The following is a 16,201-nucleotide window of genomic DNA, read 5'->3' as shown; positions in this document are numbered from 1 at the left end:
AGTTGATCATTTAGGACCTTGATCAACTCCTTGTAATCGACTGATCGCTGCTGGGTGTGACAGAAGGTCATAAGCGTCTGCATGAAAAACAAAAAGTTACAACAAAGCATTAACGTAAGTAACAATCTATCTTGTGGTAGAGTACTTACATTTGTTAGCTGAGCAATCCCTCTATCTAGGAAAACATCAATGCTGAGTCGAGGAAAAGATTCAAAGCCTTGAATCATTGATGCATCATGGAGGGTCTGATCAGCTGCCCCCCTGAGTTTGGTGTCAGCAGCTCGGAATGCCTCGCTCGGGCCGGACGGGCCTGGGGGAGTTAGGCTCGCTGATGGAGGAAGTGACGAAGGGGTCAACTGCGGGATCGTAACTGACCCCTCAGGTTGTCTCCCCTGGCTCGGTGGCACTGCCCTCGGGACCTTCCTCGGGGGAGTGAGACCACTTCCTTCGCCAGACTTTCTTTTTGGAGCAGGAGGAACGATGCAGTGCCTGAACATCTCTGGGTCTGCAAAAAGGGAAAACATGAGATTCGTTAGAAAATATATATATATAATAAAATGTAAATAAGTATATTACTACTACAATTTTATTAGTCTCGAATCACCAAGTTATTAAACATATTCTTATGACTACTAGACCTGAGTTGAGAATCTGATCAATGAAGTCATCCTCGTCGTCCGAAGATGAGCTAAGTTCTCTCTCAATCTGGATTGCTTTTCCTTTCCCGGACCGAGCAGGAATAGCAGATTTGTGCTGAGGCTCCCTAATGACGAGGTCGCCAGGTCTATGAGAAAGTGGAGATGGCCCAGGAGAAAACTGGTCAGTCACTACCTCCGTGCCCGCATTAGACTGATCAGTCGTGTTGTTCTCCCCAGTGGTACTATCCACCGTCATATTTTGGTCACACGGTATCAGGCCCACCATCTGAAGGCAATCTACAGTGACCAATCTTTTCACGTCTTTCTCCTCGGCACTCATGCTAGCCAACGCCTCCGCTCGATTGAACATCCCTTGAGTAGGCAAGGGTCGTTGGAACGGACCCGCATGTGTAAAGGCCAAGTTGTTGATGTCTGATGTGAGGAAATATTCTCTGTAATATTTCCCGGGGTTCGACTTGTGTGCAATACCGCTAAGTTATGTAATCCCCTTTTGCCTGTGATAGAGGTGAAAGAAGCCCGTGTTCTTGTGGCTGGGATTAGTCCTGAAGTCGAACAAATAATGTACCTCATGAGGAGTGGGCTCGTCCCAACCGCGCAGAAAGTAGAGAATATACAACGCGGACAATGCCTGGATCCCATTCGGTGCGATCTGGAATGGGGAGACGTTGAAATAATCCGCTATAGACCGAAAATAGAGGTGTAGTAGTAGTGTCGCTCCTGCATGAATGTGGTGCCTGAACCAGGCGCAGTATGCTCCGCTGGGCCTGTTAGCTCTCTGATGAGGGCCCGGGCATATCACGTTCACCCCACTCAAACCCAAAGCTTGGATGTGTTTGTGGAACGTCTTGGGATTGAGTTTTTAAGGCTAGGCAGTGAACCAGGAAGGTGCTTCTTCTCTCCCCTTCCGTGGCTTTTAAATGGCCAAGTTCTGGATCTCGGTGGCATACTCCTGAGAAGGTGATCCTGAAGGAGTTGCAGTGCGGGCGTCACTGTGTTCCACCACCTTCTGCACCGCTCTACGGGCAACTTGTGGATCTTGGTCCTGGGGAAGTCTATTAGATTTCTTCACCCTCATCGTCGACTGTGAAGCTTGTTGAAGAAACTGTTCCTCGTGGAGGAAATACAGGGCTGAGCGAGGAAGGATCCGCTTGAAGCGACGAAGGCGGTCCTCGGGAGTACGACTGGTGGAAGATTTTGAGGAGGAATCACTGTTTAGAGGAGTCTTGATTGACTGCGGGGTAGATGTATCGGAGTCTGTATGGTTGTCACCTCCCCTATAATCAGAGCGATTCATCTACAAAAATAAATAAAAAATGAGGAGGTGAGTAACAATACAGATAAAATCCAACAAGAACAAAATTTATTTTTATACTTAGAAAAAATTATCTAAGTGGTAAAAATATAGCATACATGGAAAAAAGATTTTTAGTGCTTAAAGGTGCCTAAAAAATGTTTAAAAAAAATATATGGCATGAGGAATGCCATGCTTGGTCCGGTCGGGTGCCTAGACACCCTAGGAGATGCTTCCGAGGAGCTAGGGGTGCCTAACGTCTGAGTGGTGCGTCTAGTGCCTTGGGCGTGTGGCGTCCGAGCAGGTGCACTTGAGTGTCCGAGTGTTGATGCCGAAGCATCCGTCCGAGCAGCAGCTCCAGGCACGGGAAGGGCCGAGGCGTCCAAACAGCAGGCTCGTGTCCGAGCGGAGCGGCGTCCGAGTAGCCACGCATCTGGGTATCTCCGTCCGAGCAGCTGCGCTGTCACGTATGTCCGAGGAGCCCAGCACCAACGGTCCAAGGAGGTCCGATCGGACATGGAGTGTCCGAGGAGAAGGAGCGCCTATGAAGTCCGAGGAGTGCACATGTGGTCCGATCGGACCACATATTTACCTAGAAAAAATAATGGTCGATCGGCCATATCTCTCAAACACCCCTCCTTCATACCCAAAATTTCACCATAAAACCCCTATGCTCTTATAGCCGAAAGGGCAAAGTTCTACATTCCCTATCATAAACATGATATCTCATCCAAACATACAAACACAATATCAAAATAGGGAAGTTGAAAAGTTTTTCATGTTCTTGAAACCCTCTATGCTATCAAAAACCCCAAAACCCACAATCATGGTTTATGCTAAATTAACCTATTTTTCTAGAAATTCTTATGAAATTGAGGATAATGTTGGGTTACCCATAATACAAACATCCTCAAAACAGCCACCCAACACATTATACAAACATTCTTATGAGATTCATGAGCAAATTCAAGAAAAAAGCTCTCAATGGGGTTTCGGCCACAACATGGTTTTTTCATGAAATTTTTTGAAAAAATAACAACAATGTAAGAGCATGGAGAAGAAGACTTACCCAACTTTGGAGAACCCTTGACTTGCTTGGAGATTGCTTGAAGAAATGAAGAGCTTCCCCTTGAAGTCCCTTGAAGATTCGGCCAAGAGAGAAAGAAGAAGAAGAAGGGTTTTAAAATTTTGATTTTCTTGTGTAGGGGAGAATGTGAAAGTGTAGGGGTTATTTAAAGGAAAAAAGTGGAAGTCATCACTTATTTTTGGACTCTTGGAATTCTTGGGCTATTTTTTCCCCCACGATCATGGACAGTTATTTGCAGTGATCGTGGTCTGTAAGTTGTGGTCTGTTGCATGGGGGGAAGATGAACAATTATTTTTTTATAATAATGCCGTCAACTGTGGAGAAAAAAGTTTATTATGTGAAGTATCATATAATAAACTTGGGGGACAAATGTTATCCCAAAAATTTGAAAATGATGACGTGGCGATAGAAATGACAAGTGGCAAGGAATAGTTGGGTGATCTGGCTTAGCAGCAGCCCAGTACATCAATAAAGAGTTTTGACTGCTTGAGAGGTGTCATGTCCAAGCCAAGTGCACCCGAGGAGCCCAACGCCAACACCCTTGTGTGTTCGGTCGGACACCTTAGGCCCGAGGCATGGTCGGACACATGTCCGAGGAAAGACCCGAGGCGTGGTCGGACGCATGTCCGAGGAGAGGCCCGAGGCGTGGTCGGACGCATGTCCGAGGAGAGGCCCGAGGCGTGGTCGGACGCATGTCCGAGGAGAGGCCCGAGGCGTGGTCGGACGCATGTCCGAGGAGAGGCCCGAGGCGTGGTCGGACGCATGTCCGAGGAGAGGCCCGAGGCGTGGTCGGACGCATGTCCGAGGAGAGGCCCGAGGCGTGGTCGGACGCATGTCCGAGGAGAGGCCCGAGGCGTGGTCGGACGCATGTCCGAGGAGAGGCCCGAGGCGTGGTCGGACGCATGTCCGAGGAGAGGCTCGAAGCGTGGTCGGATGCATGTCCGAGGATGAGTACTTGGGCTAGGGTGTGCCTGGTCGGATGTATGACCGAGGAGAGTACTTGGGCTAGGGTGTGCCCAGTCGGACATTGGTCCGAGGAGCAGTCCAAGTGCCTAGTCGGATGCATGACCGAGGAGAATGCTTGGGCTAGGACCATGCCTGGTCGGGTGCATGTCCGAAGTGAGACAAAGGTGTAGTCGGACACATGTCTGAGGAGAGAAAAGGGCCTGGTCAGCATGCATATGTCCGACCAGCACTTGTGTATGTCCAGCATGCATGTGTTCGACCAGAAACGATATTCATCAACCAAATAGACCAGACTACGTCAAATTCCCATAAATGGCTTCAACAAGAATCGGTCTGGGCATACGCGGGAATCTCTCATTCTTCGCTCAAATTGGGGATTCTATTGCATTTTGAATATCTTTTGTAATTTAAATATTATACGAATAATAAAATATCCTGATCCTAGGGGGATATCAGTGTATGATCCCAAGCCTATAAATAGATGGCTGATGGGATCAGAAAAGGACTTTTTGGCAATTTGAAGTTTTGGTCTGAGTTTTCTAGAGAGAGAAAGTGCATTTTCTTGAGAGAGAACTCTTTTGTATTATGAGAATTTACACTGAAGAAACTCAGTTGACTAAGGTTCATCTGATCTTGAGTGTAGATAAAATAATCAAATCTCTAAGTGGATTAGGCTATTACCAACATATTGGGGCTGAACCACTATAAAATCGTGTGTTTTATTTACTTTCTTTATTAAACCGTCTGTGTCGTTTGAATTCTCTTAAATGTTTGTCGTTTTTGACGTTCTCACGTCGTTGGCCAAAAACACGGTCAACAATTGTAAAAAAAAAATTTCCTTTTTTTTAGGTTGTACGTTTTTTTTAAAACCTGGGTAAGGTAACCAGTTACTTATTTAATTTTTCAAAGTTATGTAAAAAAGATCCCTACAGCTAGCTTAAATAACATTTATCTAGAGGGGTAACCAGTTACTTGTTTGTGTTTTTTCACATTTATGTAAAAAATAATCTTAGAGGTTAAATAACATGTATCAGGAGGGGTAACCAGTTACAGTGCGATTAGTAACTTACTGCCATAAGAGGCTGACGAGTCACTCATATTAGAAATGAAAAAAAACATCACATTTGAAGGAAAAAAAGAAGAAGAGTAAGTATGATTTAGTAACCTAGGTAACCAGTTACCATATACCACCCAGAAATATACACACACATCAGAATGTGAAGGTAACCAGTTACCTCCTAAAATATACAAACAAACAACGTGAAGGTAACCAGTTACCACAGATCTCAAGACATAAAAAAAAACAAGATCTGATCACGAACCAACCTCCTCCCTCACCTCCGACCACCACCAGAAACCCCCATCCCCTATGCGCAAAACCTCGTCGCAAACCCAGCCATCCCCGTTGTTTTGCACAGCTCCGACCACCACAAATCGCACACAGCCCAAGCGCCACCCTTCTTCCTCGCCTTCGACCACCACCAGAACATCCCTCACCTCAGCCTATCCTCGTCGTTTTGGATTTGGAGGCTCGCAAATGGAATCGCGCAGAGATGCGCGCCTAAGGTGGTGAAGGTGGCTGGGTTTCATGGAGGTGCGGCTGGGGTGTTCTTGGCAGGTGGTAAGGCGGTGGCTGGAGATGATGGTGGAGATGGTGAGGCAGCAGAGTGGAGGAGTGGCTGGGTTTCACGGATGTGCGGCTGGGGTGTTCTTGGTAGGTAGTGAGGGTGGGTGGCCGGAGATGATGGTGGAGATGGTGAGGCAGCCGAGTGGAGGAGTTTTGGCTATGGTGGAGATGGTGAGGCGGCTAGGGCAAAATGAAAGAGAAGATGAATTTGGCTGAATGAGTTTTGGCTATGTTAATTACTATAGTACCCCTCCTTTTGCTCATTTTTTTTTTATTAATTTTGATTTCCAATATGGAATTAGTTTTCTCATAAACTAAGTTTTTCTTAATTAAATTTTCCTATACAAATTAAAGAAAGTTGAACTCCATACTTTTGCACATTAATGGCTAAAAAGCCATATTTTTTAAAAATTCCCAAAATTAATTCCCATATTTTCACACGGCTTTCCCGTCTAAAACTGGGTTTTAGTTAATAAGGCCCATATAATATATAATGGAAATGAGAGCGTGGAAACGGATACAGGTGATTTCCGAAGGAGGTCGTCTGTCTGTGTTCCTCTGAACTCTTTTGACTCACATTTCTCACTCTGCTCCACTTTCTCACTCTGCAGTCTCCGGCGAACCCATTTTCCTTTTCCACTTCAATGGCTTCGCACAACCATTTGGATGACGTAAGTCCTTCCATTCTTTACCTACATCTCTTGTGTTTTACCTTTAACATTCAAATTTCAAGTTTTTAGGGTTTTTCTTTTTTCCCCATTTGTGATATTTAGGATGACGATTTTGGAGGGGATTTCTCTGGACCTCAAACCACCAGGCGTTCAGGTTAGTTTTCCTTTTCTCGTAACAATAACCTCGTTTCTTTATAAATCATATGAAATATGTATTTGTGTAGTTGTTTGTGTGATAATTCGTTGTTACGCATATATTTTCTTTATTTTACTTGAAAAATTAGGAAACAAGAGAAACTTTGGGGATCTTGAGGACGATGAAGACGATTTCTTTGGCTCTAAGAAGGTATTACTGTACAACTATCAATTTGTTTAGCAATATACGAATCTTTATCGGTTTTCTCTTTCAATTTGTTTGCAGCTAGTGAACCTTGTGCATATTTCTGTTCGTATTTATCTTTAATATTATTATTTACGAACTGCGCTTTTCTGTTACTGTAGCATTGCTGTAAAAGTTGGAAACAAACAATATCAAATTCACAAACCTACCTTATTCTTTTTTTTCCCCACTTTTGTACTGCCAAACTGATATTAAGAGGGCATGAAGTCAATGAATTGTATATGCGAAATGTTTTTGTATTTCGATGCGGTTGTAATATAGTTGGGTGATAACAGTAGAGGAAGGGATGACCTTGTGTTAAGGGTCATGAGGAATGCATGTTTTTAAAGCAGGCTTGTGAGAGATAGTTGAAATTTTGGATGTGCACTTGTGAATATGCTCATATGCTGTTTTTTTTTTCTTTTTTGGTTTATTACGTGCAGGCTAACTCAAAAGTTGAAGAGACTGCTCCTGGTGTTGCAACAGGAATGATTTTGTCTCTTCGCGAAAGGTACAGTATTAGACTATTAGAAATTCTGGATGGACATACATACATGTGATAAACAATTGTTAAGTACAATGTACTTTATTTCTTTGAATCTAATGTTTACACACTTGTTCTTGTATCTACATTGTGCAGTCTTCAAAATTGTAAAGATACACTTGCGACATACCAAGTATGTATTAGTATTTGCAATAACCTTTGCTGATCAGTTCAATTTACCTGGATTAGGATTTAATGATTTGTTATTCCTTTATTTGCAGACGGAACTTGAAGCTGCAAAAACTGAGATTCAAAAGTGGCATTCCTCTTTTCAGAATGAGTCCTTTATACCTATGGGGACTACTCCTGGTTAGCCTTGTAGCATATTATGGTATACTTCACATATGCAACTCATCAAAACCCAAAAATGTTGATTCCAAAGTGTTTTTTTTTGGCAGAACCTAGACAGGTGATCAATTACCTTCAGACGCTGAAGAATTCTGAGGAGTCATTGAGGGAGCAGGTGTAATTCTAGAATCCCCCCTCATTCTTTTATTTTTCTTCTGTTTGATAAAATATTTAATATTTTCATGCACGATTCCATTAATCTTTTTTCCATAATTATCAGTTAGAAAAAGCAAAGAAGAAGGAAGGTGCATTTATTGTGACATTTGCAAAACGAGAGCAGGAGATAGCAGAGCTGAAGGTGAGCTGTTTTCTTATGCTTTTAGGAAATGATATCTGAATGTGATATGATATGCTGCATACTCACTTGTTATAACTTAGAATGTGTTGGACTCTTTTTGTATCTATTTACTGGTAAGAATTTTATATTTAAAGCAAAAGAATATTGAATGAGGTTATTTCCTTAAGTGGCAAGAACAATAATTATGTATAAGCTAGACAGGGTGGAAGCTAGATATTCTCTGAAAACAGTTTGTTGCATAGTAGAGATGAATGAGACCCGAAGCATACTATAATTTAGAATTCGGAGCATTTGATTCAGCTTGCTTGTTGAGTGGTACTTGCTCTAATGTACTGTTTTGTGTTTGTTTAACGGCAATTGTATAAACAGTCTGCAGTTCGAGATTTGAAATCACAGCTCAAGCCACCATCAATGCAGGTAATTTTTAATTCTGCAGATAATTCACAAACAGATAATTTGCAAGTTGACCTTCTTTAGTTTTCGATTTTTTTAACCTTCTAGAATTATAACAATCTCTCTAATAATTTTAATTAATTGTGGTGGTTTATTCTTATAGGCGAGGAGACTATTACTAGATCCGGCAATCCATGAAGAGTTTACACGTTTAAAGGTATATGGTCCTAGTTGCATGCCATTGTCTTGGACTTCTGTTATATTTAGAATGTTATATATTCCTTTAATCTGCTTATAAATAATTCTGAATGTACTTGTGTAATGTAATGGTGCTAGAATTTGGTCGAGGAGAAAGACAAAAAGGTGAAGGAATTGCAGGATAATATTGCTGCTGTCCAATTTACTCCCCAGAGCAAGATGGGAAAGATGCTGATGGCTAAATGTCGAACTTTGCAAGAGGAAAATGAAGAGATTGGAAATCAAGCTGCCGAGGGAAAGGTGCTATCACTGATTTTTCCATTGTATATGTACTAAGTATTCTTTGTTACGTTCTCTTGACCTTGAGTCCTTGACCCCTTACTAATTATTGCTATTTTTTTCCTGCTAGAAAAGATGTGGAGAAGATTTATGCATATTTTCATTTTCATGCCTGCAATAAATAGATTTTACTCTGGTGTTAGATGTATTATGTATGTATACATATAAACATTCCTACATATCTCTACATGACGTACTTATTAGAGGGTAAAGAAACATCTTTAGCTAGTGGATAGACATAAGTTTGAGAATGATTATGAGTTATTGGGGAGATAATCCAATTGCTATTGTGGATGAAATGTTATATCTGTATTCTATCAACAAATGTGTTGGTTACCATGTGATTTTTAGAGTGATTTTTTGATTAATTTTTTTCATCCTATATTATTGGTCTGCAGATGCATGAATTAGCTATGAAACTTGCTTTGCAAAAATCCCAAAATGGAGAACTGAGAAGCCAATTTGAAGGTCAGAAATTGTCTACAACTTTCTTATTATAATTTTTAAATTCTATCCACATTATGTTTATCACAAGCTCGGAACATCAAACACATTCAAGACAATGCACGATCTGCTTTGTTTTACAGGACTGTACACTCAAATGGACGGGTTAGCAAATGATGTGGAACGATCAAATGAAATGGTATTATTCCTCCTCATAACTTTCATTTATCAGTTTGATTTTTCAATACACTACTTGACTAGTTATTTATTGTATATATGATGTTTGTCTATCTATGGTTAAATTAAAATGTTTTTTTTCTAGTATGAACATGGTAGATTGTGCCCTTCACCGCAGGTGGTTGTGTTGGAAGAGAAGCTAGAAGAGAAAGACCTAGAGATCCAAAGGTTGAAACAAGAGCTGCTGCAGCAGAGAAGTTCGATAGAGGAGAAAACTAATGATTCACCAACTTCTAATAAAATAACTAGCACTGAAATGACTCCAGGCGAAGATGACAACTGAAATGAACTTTTGATTCGATCAAATTTTGTAGAATATTATTATTCTTTTATCTCCTTGTTTGTACATTTAACATTTATTTTAAATTTCATAGCACTCTTTTTCCTTCTTAGTTCTCAATAAATGATTCATGTGATCATTCTCTAAGATAGGTATAGGATAGGATGCCTCATCTCATTAGAGCTAACCCACATTATATATATATATTGAAAATTAAAATGTATGTTGTATTTTATTTTAATATTTGAATGTTACTGATTTGTTTCCTGAAACGAAAATGTAAATTTTAGTGATAAATTATTAAAATTTATAAGTAATTTAAATTTTAAAAAAGAACATATTGGATTAGCTGAACGCTTATTTTGCTGCTACAATGGTCGATCCATTATTGACAAAATAATAAATACAACGGTTCGGTGAATTATGCTCTTTTTTTTACTTCTTTTCAACAGCACTACCTTATTTTTTCTTCCCCAAAAAATTTTAGCATAACACCCTCTAGCTAACAGAAGTATTACGAGAATGAAAAAAAATTGTCAACGTGTGGTGGTGGGTACGTTAGTTGATAGTATCAATGTTTTGTTGTTCTTCTTCCCTTGGGATACCCCAATCCAGCGCTTCCAATATTTCCTTCTGCTTGAATTGGTTCAACTAAGCCTTTCATAGTTTTCCCTAGTGTCTCCCCCTGCAAGCATTATAAATGATATGGAAATGTATAAGGTGAGAGATTACAAGATAGCAATCGCCAAAATAATAACTAAAAAAATGGTGCAAAGAACACGAGATGCTTCATACTAGTCACATTGGCGAGGTTTTTAATATAACTACGTCACTAAATTGCAAAATAGGATTTATTTACCTCTTTCCAACCCATGTTTTCTAGAATTTTTCTGGCATAACTTCCAGCTCCGAATGACATGTTTAATGCCTCGGCTGCAGCTTCCTCCGTTGACTCCAAAACAGGTGAGGATGGCATATCACCAACCATTGAATTCTTTTGTCCTGGGCCCACACCAAATCCACCATGCAAGGCTCTTCTCTCAGCAGCTCTGTCCCTATATGCACAGCTTCTATTCTGATAGTTCAACGAGAGAAGTGTAACCAAAGAATTAAATAGACAAAAATATAAATGATAGAAATCATTAAATCAGACATATATCATTAGCAATTAGACATGACACATAACTACACAAGTACTTGAGATATACAATTTGAACCTCCAAGTAGAAATCGGTCAAAGTTCAAAAGGGCAGACATCTGACTCGTATAATTATAATTTATAATTGAACGAGACAAAAAGAAGCACAGAATGTTAAACCAAAAAACTGTAATAGTAATTAAGAAAAAGTTTAGATTTCAGACTCCCAATTATTATGTTCAATATCACATTTACCTTTTCCAATAAAGGAAGCTGATCTTGCAATGGAGGGAAATCATTGCAAACTAAGACACCATCGGCACTTTTTGATTCAATTTTCTCCCTGGATTTAGAGTAAGGGAGGGGTTGCTCTTGAAATGACAGTTCAGGAAATCCCCAGTCTTTAGTCGGGTTAGAAGAATCAAAAGTTGACAGGGAACCTAAGAATTTTGCATTAGGATTCCGTAACTTATATATTTGTCCTAGCACAGGAGGAAAAAAAAATATCAGCATCCAAATGTATAACATTACCAGAAATAAACATGAACAGGCAGACGATGTTGAAGAAGCAATAAATCTTAACTTTTGTTATCACCATTAAAGCCACCAAAACCGAATGGAAACTTTACAAATGAAAAGAAGAAAGGCAAACCTGTTTTTACTCGTACCAGATCAAGATGCACTTCACATATTGGAGCAGTCTTCAGAAGACCACCACCAGTAGGCACAGAGGGATGGAGCTTTGCAGACCTCTTCATCAGTCTCCCAACAAGCCTCGAAATTTCACCTTTACCATCTTTTCTGGACCCCTTAACCATAGACCAGTCCCATAAATCAACGGCAGGGACCTCTGGAATAGTCTCTTCTGAAGATGGAATGACTTGACCATACTGAGCTCTCCAATTCTCTTCATCCCATGAAGCACCTGTGACACAGAGGTGCTTTTGCATAAAACCAGTGCAATAGATGGACCAATATTTTCACTATCACTAGAGTGTGACAAAATATTTTACAGACTACTACTTAAAAGAGTGTTATACATCAAGAGATTTATAGCCTGTTGCAGAACAATAGCAATACCTTCATTTGATATGTTTTCACTTAATTGAGTTACATCAAAGTCGTCTTCAGGAATCCACTCGCCCTCTTCTAGCTCATAATCATCAGCATTTACTGGAATCCAACCAAACAACCCGTTTCAATTAAGCTCGGGCCATAGAAGTTAGCAATACATATTCAATAATGAACAAGAAAACAGAACAAACCATCAGCTTGAAATTCAATGATATCAGTGTCTTCCGTTGCCAATTTCACATCATCATCACCAGCATTCACTGCTTGGTTTGAATAGCCCGACAAGTAAAGATTGATGAGTGTCTCTTCTAACCTGAAAAACAACAACTACAGTTTGGAAAAATAATTTCCAACAAAGATAACAAAATGTGAAAAAACCACATTAACGACATACCATTCTGATGGAAGAGGTGGATTTTCAGGTGAATCACTGCTTCTACAATCTGTGTTCCCTGCAAGTGAAATGGTTTGGTAATTCTATCAAGTTTCCAAAGAAGACAACTGAAATTCTAGATTATAGAAGAATCCAATTTAAATAGAATAAAATTGGAATTTCCATATTTTAAATCACCTAGGAGAGACATTTTTAGACAATTTTCCAAACAACAATTGAAAATTTATCAAACACCATTTAATTTACATTTTACCAGCTTGTAATTTTTAACAGTGGAAGATTGTATCCTTTGCTTTCCGTCTTTCTGGTCTCTCATTTCTTACCCGTCTTGGTTTGCCATTGTGTTTCTTTCACTGAAACTATTTTCCATAAATTTTGTTTTCTTTAGGCCTTGTTAGTAAGGAAATTTTTATGAAGGAAAATAAAAAGAAAAAAATGGAAGAAAATATTTTCCACAAATTTGATAAGAGACTTCTTTTTAATATATTTTTTTTTTGTAGATATTTACAATTGTTGTAAATTTTAAAAAATTATACTACATTTGAGTTTTAATTTTTCTAGAAAAATATTCTATATTATTGATTCAATCCAAACATGAGAAAATGGAATCCTTTGGATTTCATTTTTTTCCCTCCCTCTAAAAATCCAAGGTCCAAACCATATTGGACACCTTTATAAGTATGGAAATTTCATTTCATTTAACAATGTACAAGGATAAGATAGCACATACTGATCAAATTTTCAATCCAAGTCTTTGGTGGGGTCTAATATAGGGGTGTGCACGGTGTGGTTTGGGCGATTTGAACACTTTTTAATACACCACGCCACAAATGCGGTGTAGTAGCTAGAACACACCGTGCGGTGTGATTTCATTGCACCAAACCGACCAAACCAAACCATTTTTTGCGGTGTGACTTGGGTGGTTTTCCACGGTGTAAGTGTGTTAAAAAATGTGTAAGATGGAGATGGTGATAGGGAGGAGGCGCAAATGATGAGAGAGGAATGAGTTGTTATGTATGATGTGTTAGAGAATAAGATTATAGTGGACTCCTAGTTTTATATTAGGTTACTAAAAAATGGTATACATTTAAAGTTTAATTTTTTTTAACATATTTGTAAGTATATGTTGCGTTGTAGTGCAAGCTAAAATTTCACACTGCCAAACCGCGCACCGCACCGCACCACGCGGTTTAGCTAAGATACAAACCATACCGAACCATTCCACTTTTGAGACCGTGGTTTGCGGTGTAGTGTGGGGCGGTGCGGTCGTTCGTCGCAGTTTGCCGGTTTAGATGCTCACCCTTAGTCTAATCCATCAAAATTCCCAAATATTTATAACATCAAAAATAAATCTTACCAGGATTTGATAAAGTAGCCTCAGAATCATTCCCATGTAAGAATGAGCCATTCTCAATTTGATCATCATAACATTTATGTTTTGGACATGGTTCGTATTCATCTTGAACTGAATTTTCATGAACAGCTACTTCATTTTGAGCCATATCAGTTTGATCACCCTGCTAAAAAAATAGCCGCTAAAGCTAATTATTCCGAAAAATAAACGAGAAAACAAGGCAAGAAAATCAAGAACGATGAGAAAATTTCAAAATTTGGTACCGTATCCGTATCAGAATGAAGAACCACATAGTTCCCATCCTCAAATTTGTAGTAAAGACCATCTTGAGTACTGTAGTGCCAACCAGCGTTTGGGTCGTGGTAAAATCCACTACTGCCATTCCATTAAAATCCATGAATTAATACATAAACTACAAGAAAAAGATAAATCAAAATCTAAGAGGGAGGAGAGAGAGAACCTGGCATGGAAGTAAAGCTTAGAGCTTTCGTCCCAAACAAATAATGAATCGGTGATTTGAGAATCGGATTCTGCAGAATCCGCCATTTTGGCTTCTCTCGCCGATCATATGCGCGCCAGGGGCCAAGAATTGACCGTCGGCCTCTTATTATAAGAACTGAGCCGTTGAGAATTACGGGCTTTCTTTCTGGGTTGGGCTATTATTGGACCTGTATACATTTGGGATATTTACAAATATAAGGTAAACTAAAAAAAAATTTCTAAATATACGAATTACATTTTGGGGATTTTTAAAAAATATGGCTTTTATATCATCAATGTGCAAAAATATGGGAATTATACTTTTCTTAATTTGTATGGGAAAATTTATTAAAGACAAAATTAAAATATGGGAAACACAATTAGTAGCTAACTAAAATATGGAAATGTCACTTTTTTTTTATCATAATTATATTTTCTTTGATTTTGAAAGTGATTTTATTTTTTTATTTTTTTCAATTTTTTAATTATTTTTTCAGTTATTTTTTTTCTTTTTTCCTTACTTATTTATTTATTTTTCTACCAATTTTTTTCTTTATCTTTTTTTTTTCTTTTCATTTTTCCATTCCACCTCCTCTTCTTCTTCTTCTTTATTAATTTATCAAATTTTTTATTTCATTTGTAATGTTTTTTTTTCATATTTTTTCAGTTTTTTTTCCTTTTTTTTCTTCATTTTTGTATTTATTATTTTCTCCTCCCATTTTTTTTTTCTTTTTTCACACATATGAGCTTTTTTTTTCTTTTTTTTTTCTTCTTCTATTTTTTTTTTCATTTTTCAAACATATGAGCTTTTTCTTTCTTTCTTTTTTTCTTCTTCCATTTTTTTTCAATTTTTTCTACCAATTTTTTCTTTCCATTTTCCCATTATTTTTCTTCTTCTTTTCATTTTTATTCATTCATCTATTTTTTCCTTCATCATTTCTTTTGTTTTGTTTTTTCATATTTTTTTTAGTTTTCTTTCCTAAGTTTTTTTTCTTTCTTTTTTCTTATTTTTTTGTACTTATTTTTTTCTCATTCCATTTTCTTTTTTCCCCTTTTTTCACACATATTTTAACATTACATAATTATTTTACTATTTTTTATGTATTATCTTTTATTATTGTAATTTTTTTTATGGTTTTTTCCACTATATATAAAAATTCAAATCAATTTTTTCAGCATTTTCTTTTTACTGTAATCCTTATAGGAACACCAAAATTTGGAAATAAAACTAATAAAAATATGCAAACGTGAATGGATAACTAGTTACCCTGATGGGAACATTCAAATCTAGAAAAAAAAAATTATATGAAGAAGAAGAGAGAGAAGAAGGGGTGGATCTAATTTTTTTTTCTATCTTCAAATTTGTGGAAACTGGTTACCTTCCCGTTATTTGTATGTATATTTCTGGGGTAACTGGTTACATTCACGTTTTTTGTGTGTATATTTCTGTGGGTAACTGGTTACCTTCACGTTATGATGTGTGTATATATTTATGGGTTCTTTATGGTAACTAGTTACCTATGTTACTAAAATCATAGTTATTTATTCCTTTTTTCAATGAAGTGTTCTTCCTCTTTTTCATTCAGATTTGATGTTTCTTTTCATATTTAATAAGAGTAACCCGTCACTCCTCTTATGGTAACTGGTTACCCCTCTTATGGCAGAAGGTTACTTCTCTCAGGGTAACTAGTTACTCTTCCTGGTACATGTTATTTAACCTAGCTCTAGGATTTTTTTTTACATAATTGTCAAAGATAAATCAAGTAACTGGTTACCTTACCCAGAATTTGAAAAAAGAAACATACAATATAAAAATAAGAAAAAAAATGTTTATAATAAATAAATAAAAAATAATAAACACAATTCATATCACAAAAAAAAAAAAAAAAAGATTTTTGCAAAACAACCAAATAACAAATTAGTATAAAATTAGTTATATAAAGAGAATTCTAATTCAAATTTTGACTTAGGAGTCAAAGAATTCTAGTAATGGGGAAGTT

The 16,201-nt window shown here is 37.9% G+C and overlaps 2 protein-coding genes across 4 annotated transcripts; one reads left to right on the top strand and one right to left on the bottom strand.

Annotated features, from left to right (window-relative positions):
- Window positions 1–6,132: 6,132 nt before the first annotated feature.
- LOC133830265 (FKBP12-interacting protein of 37 kDa) lies at window positions 6,133–9,869 on the top strand. Of its 2 annotated transcripts, none has more exons than XM_062260199.1 (14): window positions 6,133–6,301; window positions 6,404–6,455; window positions 6,586–6,647; window positions 7,124–7,191; window positions 7,321–7,357; window positions 7,446–7,533; window positions 7,623–7,687; window positions 7,793–7,870; window positions 8,240–8,287; window positions 8,427–8,480; window positions 8,600–8,761; window positions 9,199–9,268; window positions 9,388–9,443; window positions 9,600–9,869. In XM_062260199.1, exons 1-14 carry the CDS (start codon window positions 6,275–6,277, stop codon window positions 9,762–9,764), a joined length of 1,032 nt encoding a protein of 343 aa, XP_062116183.1. In that variant the 5' UTR covers window positions 6,133–6,274; the 3' UTR covers window positions 9,765–9,869. The 2 variants fall into 2 exon arrangements, with proteins under 2 accessions (XP_062116183.1, XP_062116182.1); XM_062260198.1 differs by having other exon boundaries at window positions 9,567–9,869.
- A 249-nt stretch (window positions 9,870–10,118) lies between these two features.
- Window positions 10,119–14,355, bottom strand: LOC133830264 (uncharacterized). Of its 2 annotated transcripts, none has more exons than XM_062260196.1 (10): window positions 14,182–14,355; window positions 13,985–14,096; window positions 13,725–13,887; window positions 12,368–12,425; window positions 12,165–12,286; window positions 11,980–12,072; window positions 11,552–11,824; window positions 11,155–11,381; window positions 10,621–10,836; window positions 10,119–10,446 (listed from the first exon to the last, which is right to left on the bottom strand). In XM_062260196.1, the coding sequence occupies exons 1-10, from the start codon at window positions 14,265–14,267 to the stop codon at window positions 10,333–10,335; spliced, it is 1,464 nt and encodes a 487-aa protein (XP_062116180.1). In that variant the 5' UTR covers window positions 14,268–14,355; the 3' UTR covers window positions 10,119–10,332. The 2 variants fall into 2 exon arrangements, with proteins under 2 accessions (XP_062116180.1, XP_062116181.1); XM_062260197.1 differs by having other exon boundaries at window positions 13,725–13,884.
- Between the last annotated feature and the right edge of the window lie 1,846 nt (window positions 14,356–16,201).

This window comes from Humulus lupulus, chromosome 4, assembly GCF_963169125.1.
Source record: "Humulus lupulus chromosome 4, drHumLupu1.1, whole genome shotgun sequence".
Classification (NCBI taxonomy): Eukaryota; Viridiplantae; Streptophyta; class Magnoliopsida; order Rosales; family Cannabaceae; genus Humulus; species Humulus lupulus.
Note: the sequence above shows the minus strand (reverse complement) of the source record. Positions and strands in the feature narration are given on the sequence as shown.